Source organism: Mesoplodon mirus (genome assembly GCF_964341445.2).
Source record: "Mesoplodon mirus genome assembly, chromosome: 7".
Taxonomy (NCBI): Eukaryota; Metazoa; Chordata; class Mammalia; order Artiodactyla; family Ziphiidae; genus Mesoplodon; species Mesoplodon mirus.
In genome coordinates, this window is record NC_138983.1 from 2,565,500 (window position 1) to 2,583,138 (window position 17,639).

At 59.1% G+C, this 17,639-nt stretch overlaps 1 protein-coding gene across 2 annotated transcripts in view; it reads right to left on the bottom strand.

The window, feature by feature from the left end:
* Nucleotides 1-7,002: 7,002 nt before the first annotated feature.
* Nucleotides 7,003-17,639, bottom strand: part of CARS1 (cysteinyl-tRNA synthetase 1) — a 46,063-nt gene continuing 35,426 nt past the window's right edge. For both annotated transcript variants that reach the window (XM_082629540.1, XM_082629541.1), the window contains 6 exons: nucleotides 17,305-17,386; nucleotides 11,521-11,601; nucleotides 10,908-10,975; nucleotides 8,383-8,442; nucleotides 7,903-7,986; nucleotides 7,003-7,316 (listed from right to left, as the gene is read on the bottom strand). In XM_082629540.1, coding sequence (XP_082485666.1) covers nucleotides 7,182-7,316; nucleotides 7,903-7,986; nucleotides 8,383-8,442; nucleotides 10,908-10,975; nucleotides 11,521-11,601; nucleotides 17,305-17,386 — 510 coding nt within the window. In that variant the 3' untranslated portion in view covers nucleotides 7,003-7,181. The remainder of the gene's footprint in view (nucleotides 7,317-7,902; nucleotides 7,987-8,382; nucleotides 8,443-10,907; nucleotides 10,976-11,520; nucleotides 11,602-17,304; nucleotides 17,387-17,639) is intronic.

Genomic DNA, 17,639 nt, shown 5'->3' on the forward strand with positions numbered 1-17,639 from the left:
GATCTAAAAATCCTCGCTGTCCACACGTCCCTTTGTGGGCTCCTGCCGTCATTTGGGTCCAGTCACCTCCTCTGAGGGGCCTTCCTTGAACATCCTGCCGCTGCCACGCCCCTGCTTATTACCATCAGGGCACCACTGCCAGCTTTCTTGACCACAGGCATTTGACGGGGAGCATGTTGATCCCCACCTCCTGCCCCGTCCCCACCACTAGAAGGACTGTATCAGGGAGGCTTCCGGGAGGAAGTGGTGCCCCAGCTGACACCTGAGAACCAGCAGGAGAGGCCAGGAGGGGAGCATAGTGCATTCCAGGACCTGCAAATAGCTCAGGGTGGCTCACGGCCCTAATAATAGCACCTGGGAGCCCCATCAGGAGGTGAGCCTGGGCAGGTGCCCCAAGGTGATGCCTTGGCCCGCTGCACGCCACGTCTTCATCTGCCCATGGGCAAGATGGGCGGGTGCCAGGCTCAGAGTGACACCAGCATTCCCATCGCAAGCCCCCTCCCTGGGTCTGACGTCTTCTCAGTTCTCAGGCCCTGAGTCCCCTGATTCCCCAATAGAAACGGGAACAGGAGTCCCCTGCAGCTGGCCTCGTGCGGAGCGGCTCCTGGGAACTTGCACCACGTTCTATTCGTATCTGTTGTGAAATCAGGCAACAGTCCTCGCCTGCCTGCAGTCTGACTATATTTTCCTGCCATCCCCCCCCATTATAATCACAAGTGGATTTATTTAAATGAAGCATTAAGTCATATTAAACGTGTTTGTCTGTTCAAGAGGCTGAAGGTACAAGGATGGAGGTCCTGTTGGTTTCCTGGGGCTGTCACAACGAAGTATGCTAAACCGCACAGCTTAAACAACAGAAATGTGTTCTCTCCCAGTTCTGGAGAGTCATGTCTGAAATTGAGTTGTAGGTAGGCCCCGCTCCCACCCCCGGAGGCTATAGAGGAGGATCTCTCCTACCTCTTCCAGATTCTGGGGGCTCCAGGTGTCCCCAGGCTTGTGGCCACATCCCCCCAGCCTCTGCCTCTGTCCTCACATGGCCTGTCCCCGTGGCTGTCTCCTTTTTTTTTTTTTTTTTTTTGCGGTACACGGGCCTCTCACTGTTGTGGCCTCTCCCATTGCGGAGCACAGGCTCCAGACGCACAGGCTCAGCAGCCATGGCTCACGGGCCCAGCCGCTCCGCGGCATGTGGGATCTTCCCGGACCAGGGCACGAACCCGTGTCCCCTGCATCGGCAGGAGGACTCTCAACCACTGCACCACCAGGGAAGCCTTCCTCTTCTTTCAAAGTTACCAGTCATATTGGAGTTAGAGCCCACCCTACTCCAGTGGGATCTCATCTTAAGTAATTACATTTTCAAAGAGCCTCCTCTTTCCAAATTAGCTCACACTGTGGACTTCTGGGTGGACGTGGATTTGCCGGGTTGCATTATTCAGTCCAGTACAACAGGGCAGCTGCTGCAGGTGTCCTTGAGTTTCTGGAGCCTCTACACGCTGTGAAGGCTGAGGGGCTTGGGGGGTGGCCTCCCACTGCCCACCTCCCACTCAGGCATCTGCCCTCACCCTCCCAGGCCCCGGCAGCGTCCCCAGGGACCCGGGGTGAGTCGCCCGCCCTCCGGCAGCAGACCCACTGGCTGCCTGGGCTTCCTGCCTTGCCATATCAGCTTTAAAAACCCACTCCCAGGGGACTTCCCTGGCAATCCCGTGGTTAAGACTATGCGCTTCCACTGCAGGGAGTGCGGGTTCGATTCCTGGTTGGGGAACTAAGATCCCGCATGCTATGGGCCAAAAAAAAAAAAAAAGAAAGAAAGAAAAAGAAAAAAACACTCTCAGCATGTGGGGCCTTGTGTCTTTTTTTTTTTTTTTTGGGCTGCTGTTCCCTGACCAGGGATTGAACCCGTGCCCCCTGCATTGGAAGGGGAGAGTCTTAACCACTGGACCGCCAGGGAAGTCCTTCAAAACACTTACATTCTGACAAACACCCAAGCTTTGCTGACACCGGAGCCTGGTACTGGCGTCTCTTATTCTGTGGACACAATCCTTTCTGACTACTCACTGACAGCAGAAGCGCCAGCAAACGGATCTCCACTGGGCTGGTTCCTCCTTAGCTGGGAGGGTCCCTGCTCTTCACGGGCTAAGGCCACCCTCGTGCCCTTGGCTGGAGGTCACAGCCCGTCCTCCCGCCCCATCCTCCACGCTGCCCGCCAGCACACTGGTGAGCGTGTACCACGGCATTCTGCTGCCCGGCATTCTTCTGTAATCCCTGCTGCCCCCAGTGAACTCAGAACAGGGCAGGCACAGCAGGCAGGCATCAGTGTGTTGAAAAGTCCCCAGATGATGATAAGTAAGACCAGGGCTGAGAGGTGCTGGGATTAGAACCCCAAGGCCCCTGGTCACCTCGTGGCTTTCGTTTTCCCACCATCGTAACTTTGACACCACCGGGCTCTGAGCTCGTGCACACCTGTTAATAGCCCCTCTACGCAGGTCCCCAGCCTGGCTCGCCCTCCGGCCATGGGGAACTCAGGGGGTTACCCTCCAGGGGTGGCCCTGCCCTTGGTTTCTGCTCCTTGTTCGGCCTGAGCTCTCCCCAGACTGAGCACAGGAGGATGGGCGCCCTGTCTTCCTTCCTACCTGGAGACTGTGCCTCATCTCGGGGCCCCTGAATGATGGCAAGGCCTTGGCTGAGCAACGTCCCAGGCGGACACTATCGTCCCCACCTCCGGAGGAGGAAAGAGAGACGGGCTGGATGACTCCCTCAGCCCCCCAGCTCAAAAACGGCTGGACCACAACCAACCTGGCCCTGGAGGGGCCCTGCCCCTCGCCTCTCGTGGGCACTGCTCAATGAGTAACCCCCGGGGCTGGCAGAAGAGAGGGAGCACGGGGCCCCAGAAGCACCCGACATCCCTCCCCAGGGCGGTGGCCCCCAGGTCATGATGCTCTAATGACAAGGACACATGCAGACAGGAGGAAGCAGCAGATGACATCAGAAAATAGTCACCATCTATTCCGTGCAGAGAGGGCTGCTATCTGTAAACTCGGAAGGAAGGTGTCAGGAGCCTGTCCCCAAACTGTTACAGGCTCGCTCTAGATGGCCTTAAGGGGACACTCCGTCGTTTCTTTAGTCTGGTAATTTTCTGCATGATTCGATTTTTAAATAGTGAATCTGTGATTTTTTTAATAATGAAAACACGAAAGATTTCTCTTTGGCAAGAAGCACGAAGACAATTCTGGCTCTTAACGCTGGAAAGAGGTTTCATGCACACACACAAAAGAAACACTTCTTTACAGGTGAACTGATATTTTACAAGTTAAAAAAGCTTTCCACCCCATCTTGTTCCAGAAGGTTCTGCTGCAGCTTGTAAGGGTGCAAAGGCCCAATGCAAAGGGGACAGTGAGGATGTTCCTGACCAGGAGGCCCCAGTCCACCCCCTGCAGGTGCCGCGACCCACCCCGGTCGTCCACTAAAGACGAGAGAGTTTCCTGGCGGCATGTTTTAAACAACATTTGATCATGAAGAGTCTGGAACACAGGAAGGTAGAGAGGATGACCTGGGGCACAGACAGACGCCGATCACTCAGGTGTGACCAGAAGCATCTGTATTAATTTGCTTCATCAGTTTTCTTTGTTGAAAACTCAATTACCACGCCACGTTGTCCCAGACTAAGGACATGTGTGGACACAACTGGCATGATCGCACGAACAAAATTCACCAAGATTCCTTAGCATCACACCATGCCCATGCGCACATGTCCCCAAACATCTCTGTGGCCTGTTTGTTCAAAGCTCTCAAGGTTCATTCACGGGAGGTGGTGGTTTTGTTTCTCGAATCTCTCCTGAGTCCTGAGGAGGGCCCCGCCTTCTCCATGAGTCTGGCTGCCTCTCTGTGGCACCTCCTGCCTGTCTCGGTCCCCAGTACTGCCGGTGAGCAGGAAGTGAAACGGACAGCCTCCTCCTCCAGGTGGGGCCCCCGACCAGAGGCAGGGGCATCACCTTGGGGCCTGGAGGAAACGCAGAATCTCCAGCTCCACCCAGATCCGGGTCAGGGTCTGTGATTTAACAAGGTCCTGGGCAGCACGGGTCTAAAAGCTTTATTCAGTACCAACTCCGTGTTTTTAGTGGAAAGACTTCTCTGTGCAGGTGAGGCTGGGCTCCCCCCTGCAGGGCACCCCTCAGGCCCACATGTCCCTCTCGGGGGATGCTGAGACTGAGTGCTGGGGGAGGGGGTGATGGGCAGAGCTCCGAGTTGTAAGGTGACAGGTGCACCTTTCCCGGTCCCGTGACCGACAAGCCACCTGCGAGGGGACGCTTTGGCGTCATGAAAACAGTCAGCTCCCAACTTTCAGCAGGGGTCTTGGTGTCCACTGACAGCCCTGGCTGGAGTCGGGGCTGCACTCGGGGCCCCCAGAACGGAGGCGTTCTAACTGTCCTGTTTTGTCCACTCCTACTCGCTAGCACTGCTGCCCCTTTCAGTGGGGCCATTGGTGGCTCTGAAATAGTTTCCATGGAGGGTGAGAGACGTTTAATCCTGCCACTTTTTTTCTGGCCACGCCACACAGCTGGCGGGATCTTAATTCCCCGACCAGGGACTGAACGCAGGGCCATGGCAGTGACAGCGCGGAGTCTTAACCACTGGACCGCCAGGGAAGTCCCAATCCTGCCACTTATAACTAAGTCTGTGGACCAGGTGTCACCTCCAGTGGTGACAAGTTATTATGTCTTTGTCTTCTTTGCTTTTGAGAATAAGTGTGGATGCCTGGATTTCAATGACCCCTTCTTTTCAGGGCTCCAGTTTTCCCAGGCTCAGCCGGGGGAAGCTCCTGAGGCTTTTTACTTTGAAATCATGAGAGGTTCCCAGGAAGCTGCGGCAGAGGGGTCCCTGTGCCCTTCACATGGTTTCCTGACAGCTACATCTTGCCTAAGATGAACCCTGGGACACCAGCCCTGGTGTCACGTGGCCACGGGCGTAGATTCCTCAGCCACCACTGCGGTCGAAGGGTGAAGGGTCCAGACTGTCCCTAGTCAGCCCCCGCCCAGCCCCCGGCACCGCCACGCTGCTCTCTCTAGTTGTGTCCTCTCACTGGAATCTCACTGCGCGTGACCCTCTGCCCCGATGCCCCGGACACTCTCCTGGCTGCTGCTGTGTGTTCCTGGTCTGTCCCGTGTCCTTCTGACATGGCCCCTCCGTCTGGGACGCTTCTCCTCAGGGTAGCGGGATGCCCTGGGCCTCCACGCGTTCTCGCCCTCGGCCTGGAATTGGCCGCTTCTCCCAGGAGAGGGGATGGCACTCAGAGCCTGGAAGCTGGCCCTGGGGGTGCTCGTGGCCACCGGAGTGGTCCCCTCCCAGCCTGCATGGCCAGGAAATACCTACTGTTTACGAGTCAAGCGTTAGTTCCCCCGTCCGTGTTTAACAGCACGTGATTCGCTGGTGCTTTTCCTCACGATGAGCGCGGGGCTGCTGATGTCGAGGCACGTGTCCACTGCCCGCACAGCGCAGAGGGTGACGACCACGCCGGCACCACGCGACATAACAATGGAACCAAGTTTGACTTCTCTGCACGGCTTTGGCCTCAGGACACCCCCCCCCCCCAAACGATGTGCAGCGAAGCAGCAGGTTCTCAAATCAACCAAAGAGGTCCTTTTCTCACCAGTTTGATTTGCGGTTTTGTGGCAGGTGGCGCTTTCCTAAACAGCTGCCACCCTTTCCAGCCCCCTGCCACTGCCGTCACAGGGAGGGGTCTGCAGGTGGGCCCTGGGGCGGCCTCCCCTCAGGGAGGATAGCGGGGGTCCGCGTGACCTCTGAGGTTAGATCCCAAAGGGCACGTGGTGCCCAACTCTCCTGGGACCTGCGGAGGCCGCCGACCTGGAGGCCACACCCCAGCATCCCCCGCCCAGGACCCAGGCGTGAGCACACAGACCCCACGCCCTCTGACCACACCCGGTGGGGGGCCCTGACTCAGACCCACCCAGAGGAGCCGGTCAACCCGGAACCCCCAGGATCAATAATAAGGTCATTGTCACCTCAGGCACTAAATGCTGGGGTGACTTGTTAGGTAGATAACTGCCCTGGGTTTGTTCCACTTTGTTTTGAAGCCTTTTTTCTTACTGGCTTATTTTTTTTTAATGTAAAACATGTACAAGGTTCAAAAGTCGAACATATGCAGGGCCTGTCCTCATGGGGTCATAGCCGTTGCGCTCCACGTGTGGCTGGGTGGGTGGGAGCCCCCCAGAGCAGCCGGCACCGGCCAGCAGGCTGCTCCCCACCTGCTCTGGGGGTGATGCTCCTACGAGCGGGCCGCGGGGTGAAGGGTGAGCGCGGCCACCACTGGACAGTGCCAACCCCGACCCCAGCCCCCTGCCCCGCCATCGCTGCGAGCGAGACCCGGATGGCGTCTCCCAGCCCGTCCGCCCAGCCCCGAGGGCTCCATCGCGGGTTCTCGCGGATCTAAACTGGCCCCGCGCTTCTGCAGGTGGAGCCGGTCCCGGCTCGCTGCCACCCTGCTCCATCCAGGCCTGGAGCTCCGGTGGGGATTCTCAGCCCCGGGAGTAAGAATGTGAATGCGATAGCAGGGTGGTGAGGACACGCTCCCCTGGCTGGGACCTGGGGACTTCGCTGCCCTGTGCTGCTGAGATCCCCCCTCCTCCCATCTCATCGCCAGCCGTGCTGAGCCGGCCGGCCCGCCCGCCCGCGGAATCGCTGTGGAGACAGTGCGCCGAGCTGACCCAGCAGGACCCGGGCGCTCAGCCGAGCAGGCTTTGTGAGCGGCGCCAGCGGGCTCTGCCAGTTTGAGCCTGTCTTTTTCCTACTCAAATGCCTCCGAATGTGCCTACACAGCAGAGATTAGCCGATAGCCATCTGCACGGGGGCAGGGTTGGGGGCGGGGGGGACAGTCCTCGGCTGAAGCCGCTCAGTGGCCTGAGCTCCCGTGTCGTGACCCGCTGACCAAGCAGCCCGGCCGGGCCCCCTCAAGCGCTGACCATGCAGGGTGACGGCAGACAGAGCCCGGCCTCGCGTTTGCAAGATTTTATTACTGACGTTTCAGAGCCGAAGGTGGCCCAGACCTCTCCGGATAGAATGCTTAACTTAGGCCCCAAGGAGCACTGTAAACACGCCCGGAGCTGGGGGCAGAGTCCCCGGGGCTGGGGGAGCTGCTGCCCCCGGTGGGGTGTAGAGCCTCGGCCCCGCCTTCACGGGACGCTTCCGTTCTGAACCAGCTGCAGGTATTCCTTGTGCAGCTTTTCCTGTGCCTCGAAGAGCTTCTTCAGCTTCTTGGCCTGCCCTTTGCTCAGCTCTTTGCCTTCCATGTCGTGTGTAGGCAGACCCTGAAAGGCGAAAGCACGGGCGGTCACCGCCCACTGACCAGGCCAGTCCGCCTGCCCGGCATCCACTCCCCGCCACGCTCTGGACCCAGTGCAGTGCTCCGAGGTGCCTGTCCTAGCCTCTGGGAAGCGATCATCCTGGGGTGCCCCCCTGCCTGAGGGGTGAGGGGTGAGGGGCACCGTTCCCCACCAGGGTCGACCTGGTTCTGATACGCGCAAATACGTACAAGACCAGTGAGGGAGGCCTGAGGGTCTTGAGGCCAAGAGGCCATGAGTAGCCACGCTGAAGAGCCCCTGGAGCAATGGGCACATCTGTGCCATGGCCCTTCTGGATTGTCTGTGGGGTGAGTCCCTGCAAATCCATCAACCGGCCCAGGCCACGACGCCTGGCACCAGAGCCGCTGGGCCGCGGTGAGGGAGGGGCGGCCCCGGGCACTGGGCTGCACGTGCTGGACCTGAAATAGCCCCACATAAGCCCGCCTTCCTGCAAACAGCACCCTGGACAGAGAATCTTCTCAGCCAAGTTTGAAAACTCCTGTCATCCCAATTTAATGGTCTAACAACGTTCTGAAAAGAAAGGATTTCTTACGTTTTCATCGAACTTGGAATACTTGTCGCTTTCTGACAAGAACATCTCGCTGGGCGGAACCTTCATCTTGGCCAGCCTCGCTGCCTGGAACACAGACGTGGGGTCGCTGCTCCAAGCCCGCGTGGGGACCCACACCCGTGACCCCGTGTTGGCTCCCACCCCAGCCCCCAGGTTCAGGGAGCGACAGCTGGGCAGAGGGAAGTGAAAGGAGGGAGCCAGGTGTTTTCTGCAGGAACAGGGGGACGGCCGTGCACGCAGCACAGCAGGATCAAGGCCACAGAAGCCGTCCTGGAGCTCGCGGCCACGTCTGTCCCTGCCCAGGGCTCCCGGCCTCCCTGGGGCACTGTGTGAGGGGGTGAGGGGGCACCGCTGGGGATGGAGGCAGACGGGGTGCCCGGCTGGGCCCCAAGGAGGCACAGGGGGCAGGGCATGGGGTCAAAGTGCGTTTCCGCCAGGAGCCCTCCCCCAAGCAGACGTTACTTCCTGCTCTTGTCTCTTCCTGGCGGCCTCCTCTTTCTTCCTTCTCTTTTCTTCTTCAGCCTGGGGGACAGCAAACGCCCCGTGAGCTGGAGCTTCCCAGGCCCCTCTTGGGTGGGAGGGGGACAGGACAAGCCCCCTGCTGTCCCCCCGCCCATCCCCGTGAGATGGGCTCTGACCCAGCCCTGCTCTCGACGCGGGGCAGTGAGTGGACACCACGCATGAGGTCACCTGCTGCACAATTAACATGAAGAAAGGACCAGACCTGCCCGGCAGCGGCAGGGCTGCGGTCGGGTGCGGGACCAGGGACAGCACGGCGAGGGCCAACCCTGAGGGGCCCGGGCACCTGGGGAGGGCGGGACGGGGGCTGGCTGGAGGAGACGGGTGGGAGCCAGAGCCCACTTCCCACCAGGCCGGCAGCATCCGGGCAGGAGGCAGGGAGGGAGGGAGGGCCTGGGGGCTGGGCTGGGTGCCCGTGAGGAGGGGCCCGAGGCTGCCTCGGGAGGTTTGGGCTCGGGCCACCATGTGGACAGCGTGTGCCCGGACAGGAAGGAGGAACGGGTTTGGGGAATGAAGGTCACGCATTCCCTCTTGGATGTCTTGGGTTTCGGGTGCTTCCTGGCCAAGCGGAGCCCTCAGGTAGGTGGCTGGACACAGGAGTCTGGGCCAGAGAGAACTCGGGGGTCACAGGCACACAGGTGGCAGAGGGGCCCTGGGATGGGGTGAGGTCACCTGGGTGGAGGGACGCCAGAGAGGCGGGAAGTGCGGGCAGTGCAGTGGGGGAAGCGAAGGGAGGGTCCCAGAGAGCAGGGGTCAAGGGCGGGGCCCCCCCAGGATGCGCCTTGTCACCGGAGAACCTAAGCAGAGCAGGAGGGGTAGAGGGTGGACGGAGGAAGAGGGACCGGGCACGGAGCTCGGGAGGTGGGACGACAGGTGCCAAGGGCTTTTGCTTTTCCACTTAGAGACCAGAGGTGCTTATCCCACTGGGGGAGCAGAAGACAGCCTATGAGGCCATGGTCCCAGGTGCCTCCACACACGGGGGTTGGGGTGGGATTCCCTTGGCTGGAAACTCGAGCTACCGGAGGGAAGGTGTATGGCAAATCCCTCCCACAAAGGCCTTGCGGCCAGTGAAGACATGGGCAGGGGTGGCCGATCCGAGTTCACTGCCCTGTCTTTATGCCCCGGGCTGCCTGGGGGGAGAGCGGGAGTGAGCCCCACGTCACCTCCGGGGAAGGGCCGGGGCGGCCCACACGCTGCGGTGTCTAAGGATGGGGAGAACCTGACCCAGGGGACGTGACACCAGCGGGGGTGACCGAACAGGATGGAAAGGGGGGGGAGGGGCCGAGAAGGGCCTGGACAGGGGTCAAAGCCCAGCTCCCGGAACCTCGCACCAGCCTGACTCCAGCCAGAGCTTCCCTGGCACCCGGGCTCCTTAATTCTCATGCTCGGCCCCTCCTGGCGTCCACTCCAGCGTCCCTGGCGCCCAGGGCCAGCCTCGCCACTCTTCTCCCTGACCAGCCACCCACCCGTCAGTTCTCCCTGTGGACACCTGTCGAGGCCCCTTCCCAGTCTCCCAAACTCCTCTCCCCAGGGTCTCTTCTTAAGGCCTCTCGGGCCCTGCACCCAGTGAGCTGTGCCCAGCAGTTCTGACACGTACTGCGTCTGTTCCTGCTTCTCTCTTTCTATGGGATGCTGAGGTCCCCGAGAGCAGGGACTGTCCCACTTCACGGAGCCCCCGGCTCAGCCCTGCTCACGGAGGCGTAGTAACATCTGAGGCATGAGAAGGACTGTGCTGGGGGCGGGGGTGGGTGGAGGTGTGACTGTGACACATTCAACCCCAGGACAGGGAGACACCACTTCAGGTGAGAGCGAGCTATGACCACACGTGTCAGCTTTTCGGTTTAGCAGAGGTGAAAAGGGTTCCCTTGCACTCCGGGCCCTTCACCAGGAGCTGAATCTTGTTGTTGTTGTTAGAAAACTGCCAAGTACTTACCTATCTAGTCTCTCCTTCTGACGTTTATAAACACTGGCACTATTTAATAAGAGTATAAATGCTAACTCCTAAAGGTGAAGTATATAAACTCCAGTGATATTTACATTTTCAATAAACACCCAGCTCAGGGGCTTCCCTGGTGGCACAGTGGTTGAGAATTCGCCTGCCAATGCAGGGGACACGGGTTCGAGCCCTGGTCCGGGAAGATCCCACATGCCGCAGAGCAACTAAGCCCATGCGCCACAACTACTGAGCCCATGAGCCACAACTACGAGCCTGCGCTCTAGAGCCCATGAGCCACAACTACTGAAGCCTACGCGCCTAGAGCCCGTGCTCTGCAACAAGAGAAGCCACCGCAATGAGAAGCCCACGCACCGCAACAAAGAGCAGTCCCCGCTCGCCGCAACTAGAGAAAAGCCCGCGCGCAGCAACAAAGACCAAACGCAGCCAATTAAAAAATAATAATAATAAGAAGAAGAACTTAAAACAAAAAACAAATAAAACACCCAGCTCAGGTCACTGCGGTTTTACTCACCCTTTTTTTCTCTTCTCTCTCTCTCAGTAAGGTATCTCTGTCCACCAACTTGACCACAGTGGGCAGTCCTGAAAGGCCAACAGCCGTGAGACGAGGCCGAGCCCAGCGCTGCCCACACCAATCCCACCCACGGGGCCCCCGAGAGAAGCTGGGGTCTCCTTCCTGCTCGCACAGGTCAAATGTTAATTGTGCTGTGGGGAGGCCTTGCTGCTCAAGACCGAGCATCCAGGAGGCATAAAATAAGACACTCATCTGTGTGTTTAAAATCCAATAATTTTCGTGCAGCCCAAACTCCCACCAAGTCGAAACACAAGCTGTGAAACTTGCTGACGATCCACATGACACAGGCTGCCTCCCAAGTGACAGGCCATGAGAAAAGGCGGCCAGTGGCCCCGCAGAAACAGGGCCGCCGGGCAGTCAGGCCGCAGGAGAGGAGGTGCTGGCAGTGACGCCCAAGAAGGTACAACTACAGGTCCCCTGGGACCACGCATCACGGGGGGTTCACCACGTAAAAGACGAAGCGTCCTCAGACCCATCCCGGGGTTCTTCCTCTCAAAAGCAATCTCCACCCTGTGTCCCTCCCCCGACCGGGTGTCACGTCCAGAGAACCCACCTTCATGGTCTTCAAACCGCACTCCCAGCTCAGGCAGGACGTCGTCCCGCAAGGCATCGCTGAGCTGCAGGACCTCGGGGACTGTGGACAGAGGAAGCGGTTCGGTCCACCGGGCCTGGAAACGCCTGGGCCCCACGGAAGAGCACCCCCGTGCCTCTGGAGGGGCTGGGCTGCTCCACTGGCCACAGACACAGGAGAAGCCGAGACACGGACGTCGCAGCCACTGCTGAGCCCAGAGCAGCCCCTGGACCCGTGGCCTGTGCACCGGCTCAGGGCCCTGCTCAGAGGCGGGCACTGACCGCAGAGGCGCACGGACTGGGCAAAGCCCTGCGGGCGGCAGGCCCAGGGGTACTAGGATTCTGCTGCACAGAAATGAGCTCCCCGGTCACTCGGAAAGGCGCGTGGGAACGCCGAGCCCCCGCGGCCCTGGCAAGGCGATCCTGAGAGAGGCGGCTGTGTCCCACCGTCCAGGGCCCCAGCCCAGCAAGGGATCAGAAGGGGCCAAAGGCCTGGGGGTGGGACCCACACCCCACCTCGGCAACACTCTGCCTTGGGCAGTGGCGCTCCCGACCAGCCTCGCCCCAGCCGAGGGAAGTGGCCACCCAGAGCTGGGCTTGAACGGGCAGCGGCCCAGGGAGCCTGGCCAGCCCACTGGCTTTGAAGTGCCTCTTCCAGGAGAGACAGCACACACGAAGCAGCCAGGGTGGGCAGAGCTGAGCAGACGGCTGGCGTGGCCTCTGGGCCTGACGGGACAGGCCCTTCGAGCCTGGACAGTGCTAACCTCTGCACCGCCTGCTTAGGGCCGGTGAAGGCCCAGGAGCTCGGGAGAGCCTGGGATAGTCCTGTAACAGCCACCACGGACGGCACCCAGGGTGTCTGATGCCCAGCCAGACCAGGGAGAGGCCAGCCCGTTTGTACTTGAAGAGCCCATATGGGCTCAACCCCAACCAAACACGTTCGTGCAGACGTCAGGAGAGGCTCACCCAGACATTCCAGCTCTGAGACCCTGACCTCAGGGTGAAGCAGATTCAGCCTGGGGCTAAGAACTGGGCCAGTGGGAACTCCTGCTGGTGCCAGCAAAGCAGACCCCTCCTGCCCTGCCCTGTCCCTCCCCGCAGCACTGACCACGGCCCACGTGGTCACTCACTCACCTGTCCTGTCTCCACTGTGTCCCCAGAACCCAGTGTGCTCGCGCAGCACTGTGCCGCTGCCCCACAGGTCCACTCACGGGTGAATGAATGAATGGACGGTGACCCACACATCTCAGGGATGCCCGAGCCCCGGCCACACGTGCAGCCAGCCGCACAGTCTCCCGCTTCCCAACGCCAGTCAAGGAAAAGCCCCATTCCAGCCCCGCAGCAGGGCTGGTGGGACGAGGCCCTTTATATTTGGTCCCTCCCCTCATTCAGCCCCTCGGGGCCCCTCGCTCAGACGAGTCCCCCCCAGAGCCCTGAGGAGACCCCAGGGCACCGGCCCAGGCAAGTGCCCAACGGACGCCTGCTCACCATAATGGGCAGGGAAGCAGGCTGGCCCTGCCATCATTGCCACCAACTCCCCTCCACACCCTCAGGCCCAACCCCGCCTCCCCTGGGGCCCCTTAGGTGCCATCCTCTAGGTGGCCTCCACGAGGCTGAGAGAGCGACCCTCACCTCCATCTGAGACCTGCTCTGGTCCACGGAACTCAAACTTGCCCCCAGGATTTCTTTCCAAACCTTTTTCTTACTTTAGGAGCTGGCTTTCTCCTCCACCCTCTCCCAACTTACATTTCTGAAAAGGGTCTAGTGCCCACAATAAAGAAAGAGCTCCTACAGCTCAATAAGACAAATGACCCAAATAAAAATGAGCAAAGGGGGATTTCCTTGATGGCGCAGTGGTTAGGAATCCGCCTGCCAATGCAGGGGACATGGGTTCGAGCCCTGGTCCGGGAAGATCCCACATGCCGCAGAGCAACTAAGCCCGCGTGCCACAACTACTGAAGCCCACACACCTAGAGCCCGTGCTCCGCAACAAGAGAAGCCACCCCAATGAGAAGCCCGTGCACCACAACGAAGAGTAGCCCCCGCTCGCCGCAACTAGAGAAAGCCTGGGCGCAGCAACAAATACCCAGAAAATGCAGCCAAAAATAAATAAATAAAAATAAGTAGACTGATTTAAAAAATTATTTAAAAAAAAAACAAAAACGAGCAAAGGGCTGAATAGACAACTCTCCAAAGGAAAGGTTCAGACAGCCAAGCGGCTCGTTGTCACTACTCTTCAGGGAAAATGCAAATCAAAGCCGCAATGAGATTCCCCTTCACACCCACCAGGACGGCTGTTAACAATAATAGACAGAAAATAAAAGGGGCTGACAAGGATGTGGAGAAATTGGAACCCTTGCGCACCGCTGGTGGGAATACATAATGGTTCAGCCACCAAGCAAAACACTTTGGTGGGTCTTGAAAAAGTTAAACACAGAATTACCGGATGATCCCACAATTCCTCTCCTAAGTGTGTACCCAAAACAACTAAAACAGGGACCCGACCTGATGCTTACACATGCATGTTCACAGCAGGTTCACCAAAGGTGCAAACAGTCCAAACACCCATGAACGGCTGAATGGATAAATGGAAGCGGTATACGTATCTGGTGATTATTCTGCCCTAAAAAAAATGAAGCACCGCCACATGCTACAGTGTGGACAACCTCGAAAACATTCTGCTGAGAAGCCAGAGAAAAGAGGTCACACGCTGTGTGACTCCATTTATGTGAAATGCCCAGAACAGGTCAATCCAGAGACAGAACACAGGTTGGTGGCTGCCAGGGGCTGGGGGAGGGGGCGTGACCTTGGAGGGTGGAAACATGCTGGGACCAGAAGGAGATGGTGGCTGCACAACACTGGGAGGGCACTAAGCGCCACTGAATGGTTCACTTTAAAATGGCCAGGTTTACGTTACGTGAATTTCACTTCAATAAGTTATTTTTATTTAAAGGAAAAACCCCAGTTGGATACTTCCGAGGAATTCAATAAACCAACTCTTAAACATATGGCACAAAGGTCTCAGAACAGCTAATGCAACCTTAGAAGAAGAGCACAGACGGAGAGCTTGCCTCCAGGGTGGGGTGGGGGGAGAAGCCCGTACATGGAGACAGAAGATGCTGTCCCCCACCCCGCCCACCTGCCATACCAGCAGGAGTGAAGCCAAGGCTTTTGGGGTCTTCCCAATGCTGTGCAAATCCGGGTCTGAAGTTGCGGCTACTGAGTCTGGGGCTGGGATGGAACCTTGTGCAGGGCCCAGACAGGTGCAGAGGCTGCCCCGTGGAGAAGAGGCACTGGGACAGCAGTGGGGATGGGCGGATCTGGGTGGACCGGCTCCCAGTGGTGGGTGCACAGAGACGGGGCGGCTGGTGGCTGGCAGGGCCCCTTCTGGAAGGGAGCAGCTGCACCACCACGACGGAGCCCAGCAAAGGAAAACAGGTTTCCCTGGACGTGGGTCAAGGGGGCGACCTTCCCAGGGCACCTGGCAAAGCGTGCTAGCCCCGGGGACCTCACAGCCCTGCAGATGCCAAGGGGCTCTGACTCCAGGCTCTAGAAGGGAAGGAGCGTGTCTCTGTGTGGCCATCTGCTGGACGCCCCTGCCAGCACCTCCCCGTACCCTGCAACTGCGGTCTGCACCCTTCCCCGTGTGTACTGTCCACAGAGCCACAAGGCTCAGGGCGGGGCAGCCTGCATCCATCAGGGCTGGTTACTGTGGGGCGGGGCTGTGACATAGGAGTGGAAAACAGATGGGCAGTGAGCAGGGAGACCTTGTCGGGCGCAGGCTTGGAGATGTTGCAAAAGGAGACGGGATCCATGCACAGATGAATGGATGAGCAAAATATGGTCCATCCACACAATGGAATGTTACTCAGCCTTAAAAAGCAAGGGAGGGGCTTCCCTGGAAGGGTGCAGTGGTTAAGAATCCACCTGCCAATGCAGGGGACACGGGTTCGAACCCTGGTCTGGGAAGATCCCACATGCTGCAGAGCAACTAAGCCCGTGTGCCACAACTACTGAGCCTGCGCTCTAGAGCCCAAGAGCCACAACTACTGAGCCCACGTGCTGCAACTATTGAAGCCCACACACCTAGAGCCGGTGCTCCGCAACAAGAGAAGCCACCGCAATGAGAAGCCTGCGCACTGCAATGAAGAGTAGCCCCCGCTCGCCACAACTAGAGAAAGCTGTTGTTGTGCAGCAACAAAGACCCAGTGCAGCCAAAAATAAAATAAATAAATTTTTTTTTAAAAAAGGAAGGGACTCCTGACCCAGGCTACAACGTGGATGAACCCTGAGGACATTACGCTCAGTGAAATAAGCGAGACGTAGAAGGACAAATGCTGTCTGATTCCACTCACATGCGGTCCCTGGAGGAGTCACATCCACAGAGACAGTAAGTAGACGGTGGGGATGAGGGGTTGGGGGAGGGGAGGGGAGTGAACGTTTAACGGGGACAGTTTTTTGGGAAGATGGAAAGTTCTAGAGATGGATGGGGGTGATGGTTCAAAACAATGTGAATTACTTAAGGCCACTGAACTTTACACTTAGAAATGGTTGAGGTGGTTAACTCCTACATTGTGTATATTTAACCACAATAAAAAAACAATGACAGCTAATGACTACCATCTCTCCAGTGGCAGAGAGGCTCCTTCCCCCGTGCTGGTCTCCCAGTCTGACTGTGTGCCTGTCCCGGCCCTTCTAACTTCTTCCCAATTTCCCAAGCCTCTCCTGGTCACACACCCACATTCCACATCCCTGCTGGCCAGGCCTGAGCTCTCTGGCCAAATGGACTGTGGGCACTAAAGGAGAAACCGCTTCTTTCTTCTCTGTCGGTAGAGCCCTCCTGCTCTGCCGGCCCTGGGACAGGCCCCGGCCCACTCCCGCGCCGTCCCCAGCCACGGCCAGATCCCGCCCCGTCCCGGGGCCTGCCCACTCCCCCCTGAGGCGCAGCTCCTCTGGAGGCTCCCTGACCGCCTGTCTGGCCTCTGCCCGCTCCACCCTTGGGACGCCCTGCCCGGATGATCTCCAGATGTGACTTCTCATCACACAGGGGACTGGGGAGGGGGGGCATAGCACACCAGGCAACGATGGTGGCGGTCTGCCCCAAACCCCAAGTGACCCCAGGCAAGGCCTCTACCTTCCAGGGGCTTCGCTGCCCACCTGTCGAATCACGAGGATTAAAGAAGCAATGTGAGGACAGCAGCTGGACCAGGTCCGGCGCCTTGCAAGGTCAGTTTTAGCCGTGGCGGTCACTTGTGAGTCCAGACCACCACAGTAAGAAGCAGACTGCCTGCCTGACGCCACTCACTGCCCGCTTAACAACTGCTCAAAACTGGCCCCAAAGACAACACGTTTGATCCCAGATCATCCCAAGTCCCCAGGGCCGCTGGCGAGGCCCCGAGCAGAACCCAGAACTGTCCCCAGCAGAGGCTGTGCAGTCACCACGGAGCCTCTGCGGGGCAGGGACAAGGACACCTCCAGCCCTCACCCTGCAGACGCTCCAGAGAGCAGAACCGAGTCCCCACAAACAAAAGAGGTGAGGAAACGCTGGCCCCTCACAGTGTCCCCAGGCTCCGCCCAGCTGCCCTGTGGGGACACTTGGTGTCTAGACGTGTGTATGGCCACCATGACTTGATTGGGTGGGGGGGGGGGTCCCTGGATCCAGTGATCAGAGGCCAGGGACGCCGCTCGTCACCTGCAACACCCAGGACAACCTGCAGCAGAGGATGGGCCAGGCGTGCCCAGGCCATGGAGCGCGTGACGGCCTCACCTCTGTGCTCACGGGCGACCCTTCGCACTCCTTCCCGGAACTCCGACAACACCTGAAGGTACGGCATGACTGTGGGCTCGAGCTGCGGAGAGAATACTCTGGGTCACTGAGAGACCAGCCGCCCTCGTGTTTATGAAGGACTGGGCCCAGTACACGCGCCGCAGGGCAGGGCTGCCAAGGGACGTGTGGCTGGCGGACGCCCCGCTGTGACCCACATCCAGGGTGCGCGTGCCCATCCCCGACGGTCGGCTCATGGACACAGGGGCGCCCCGCGTGGCGGCACGGATAGCACAGTAAGAGGGTCCCCTTCCCCCCAGCGAACTGAGTCCTGTGGG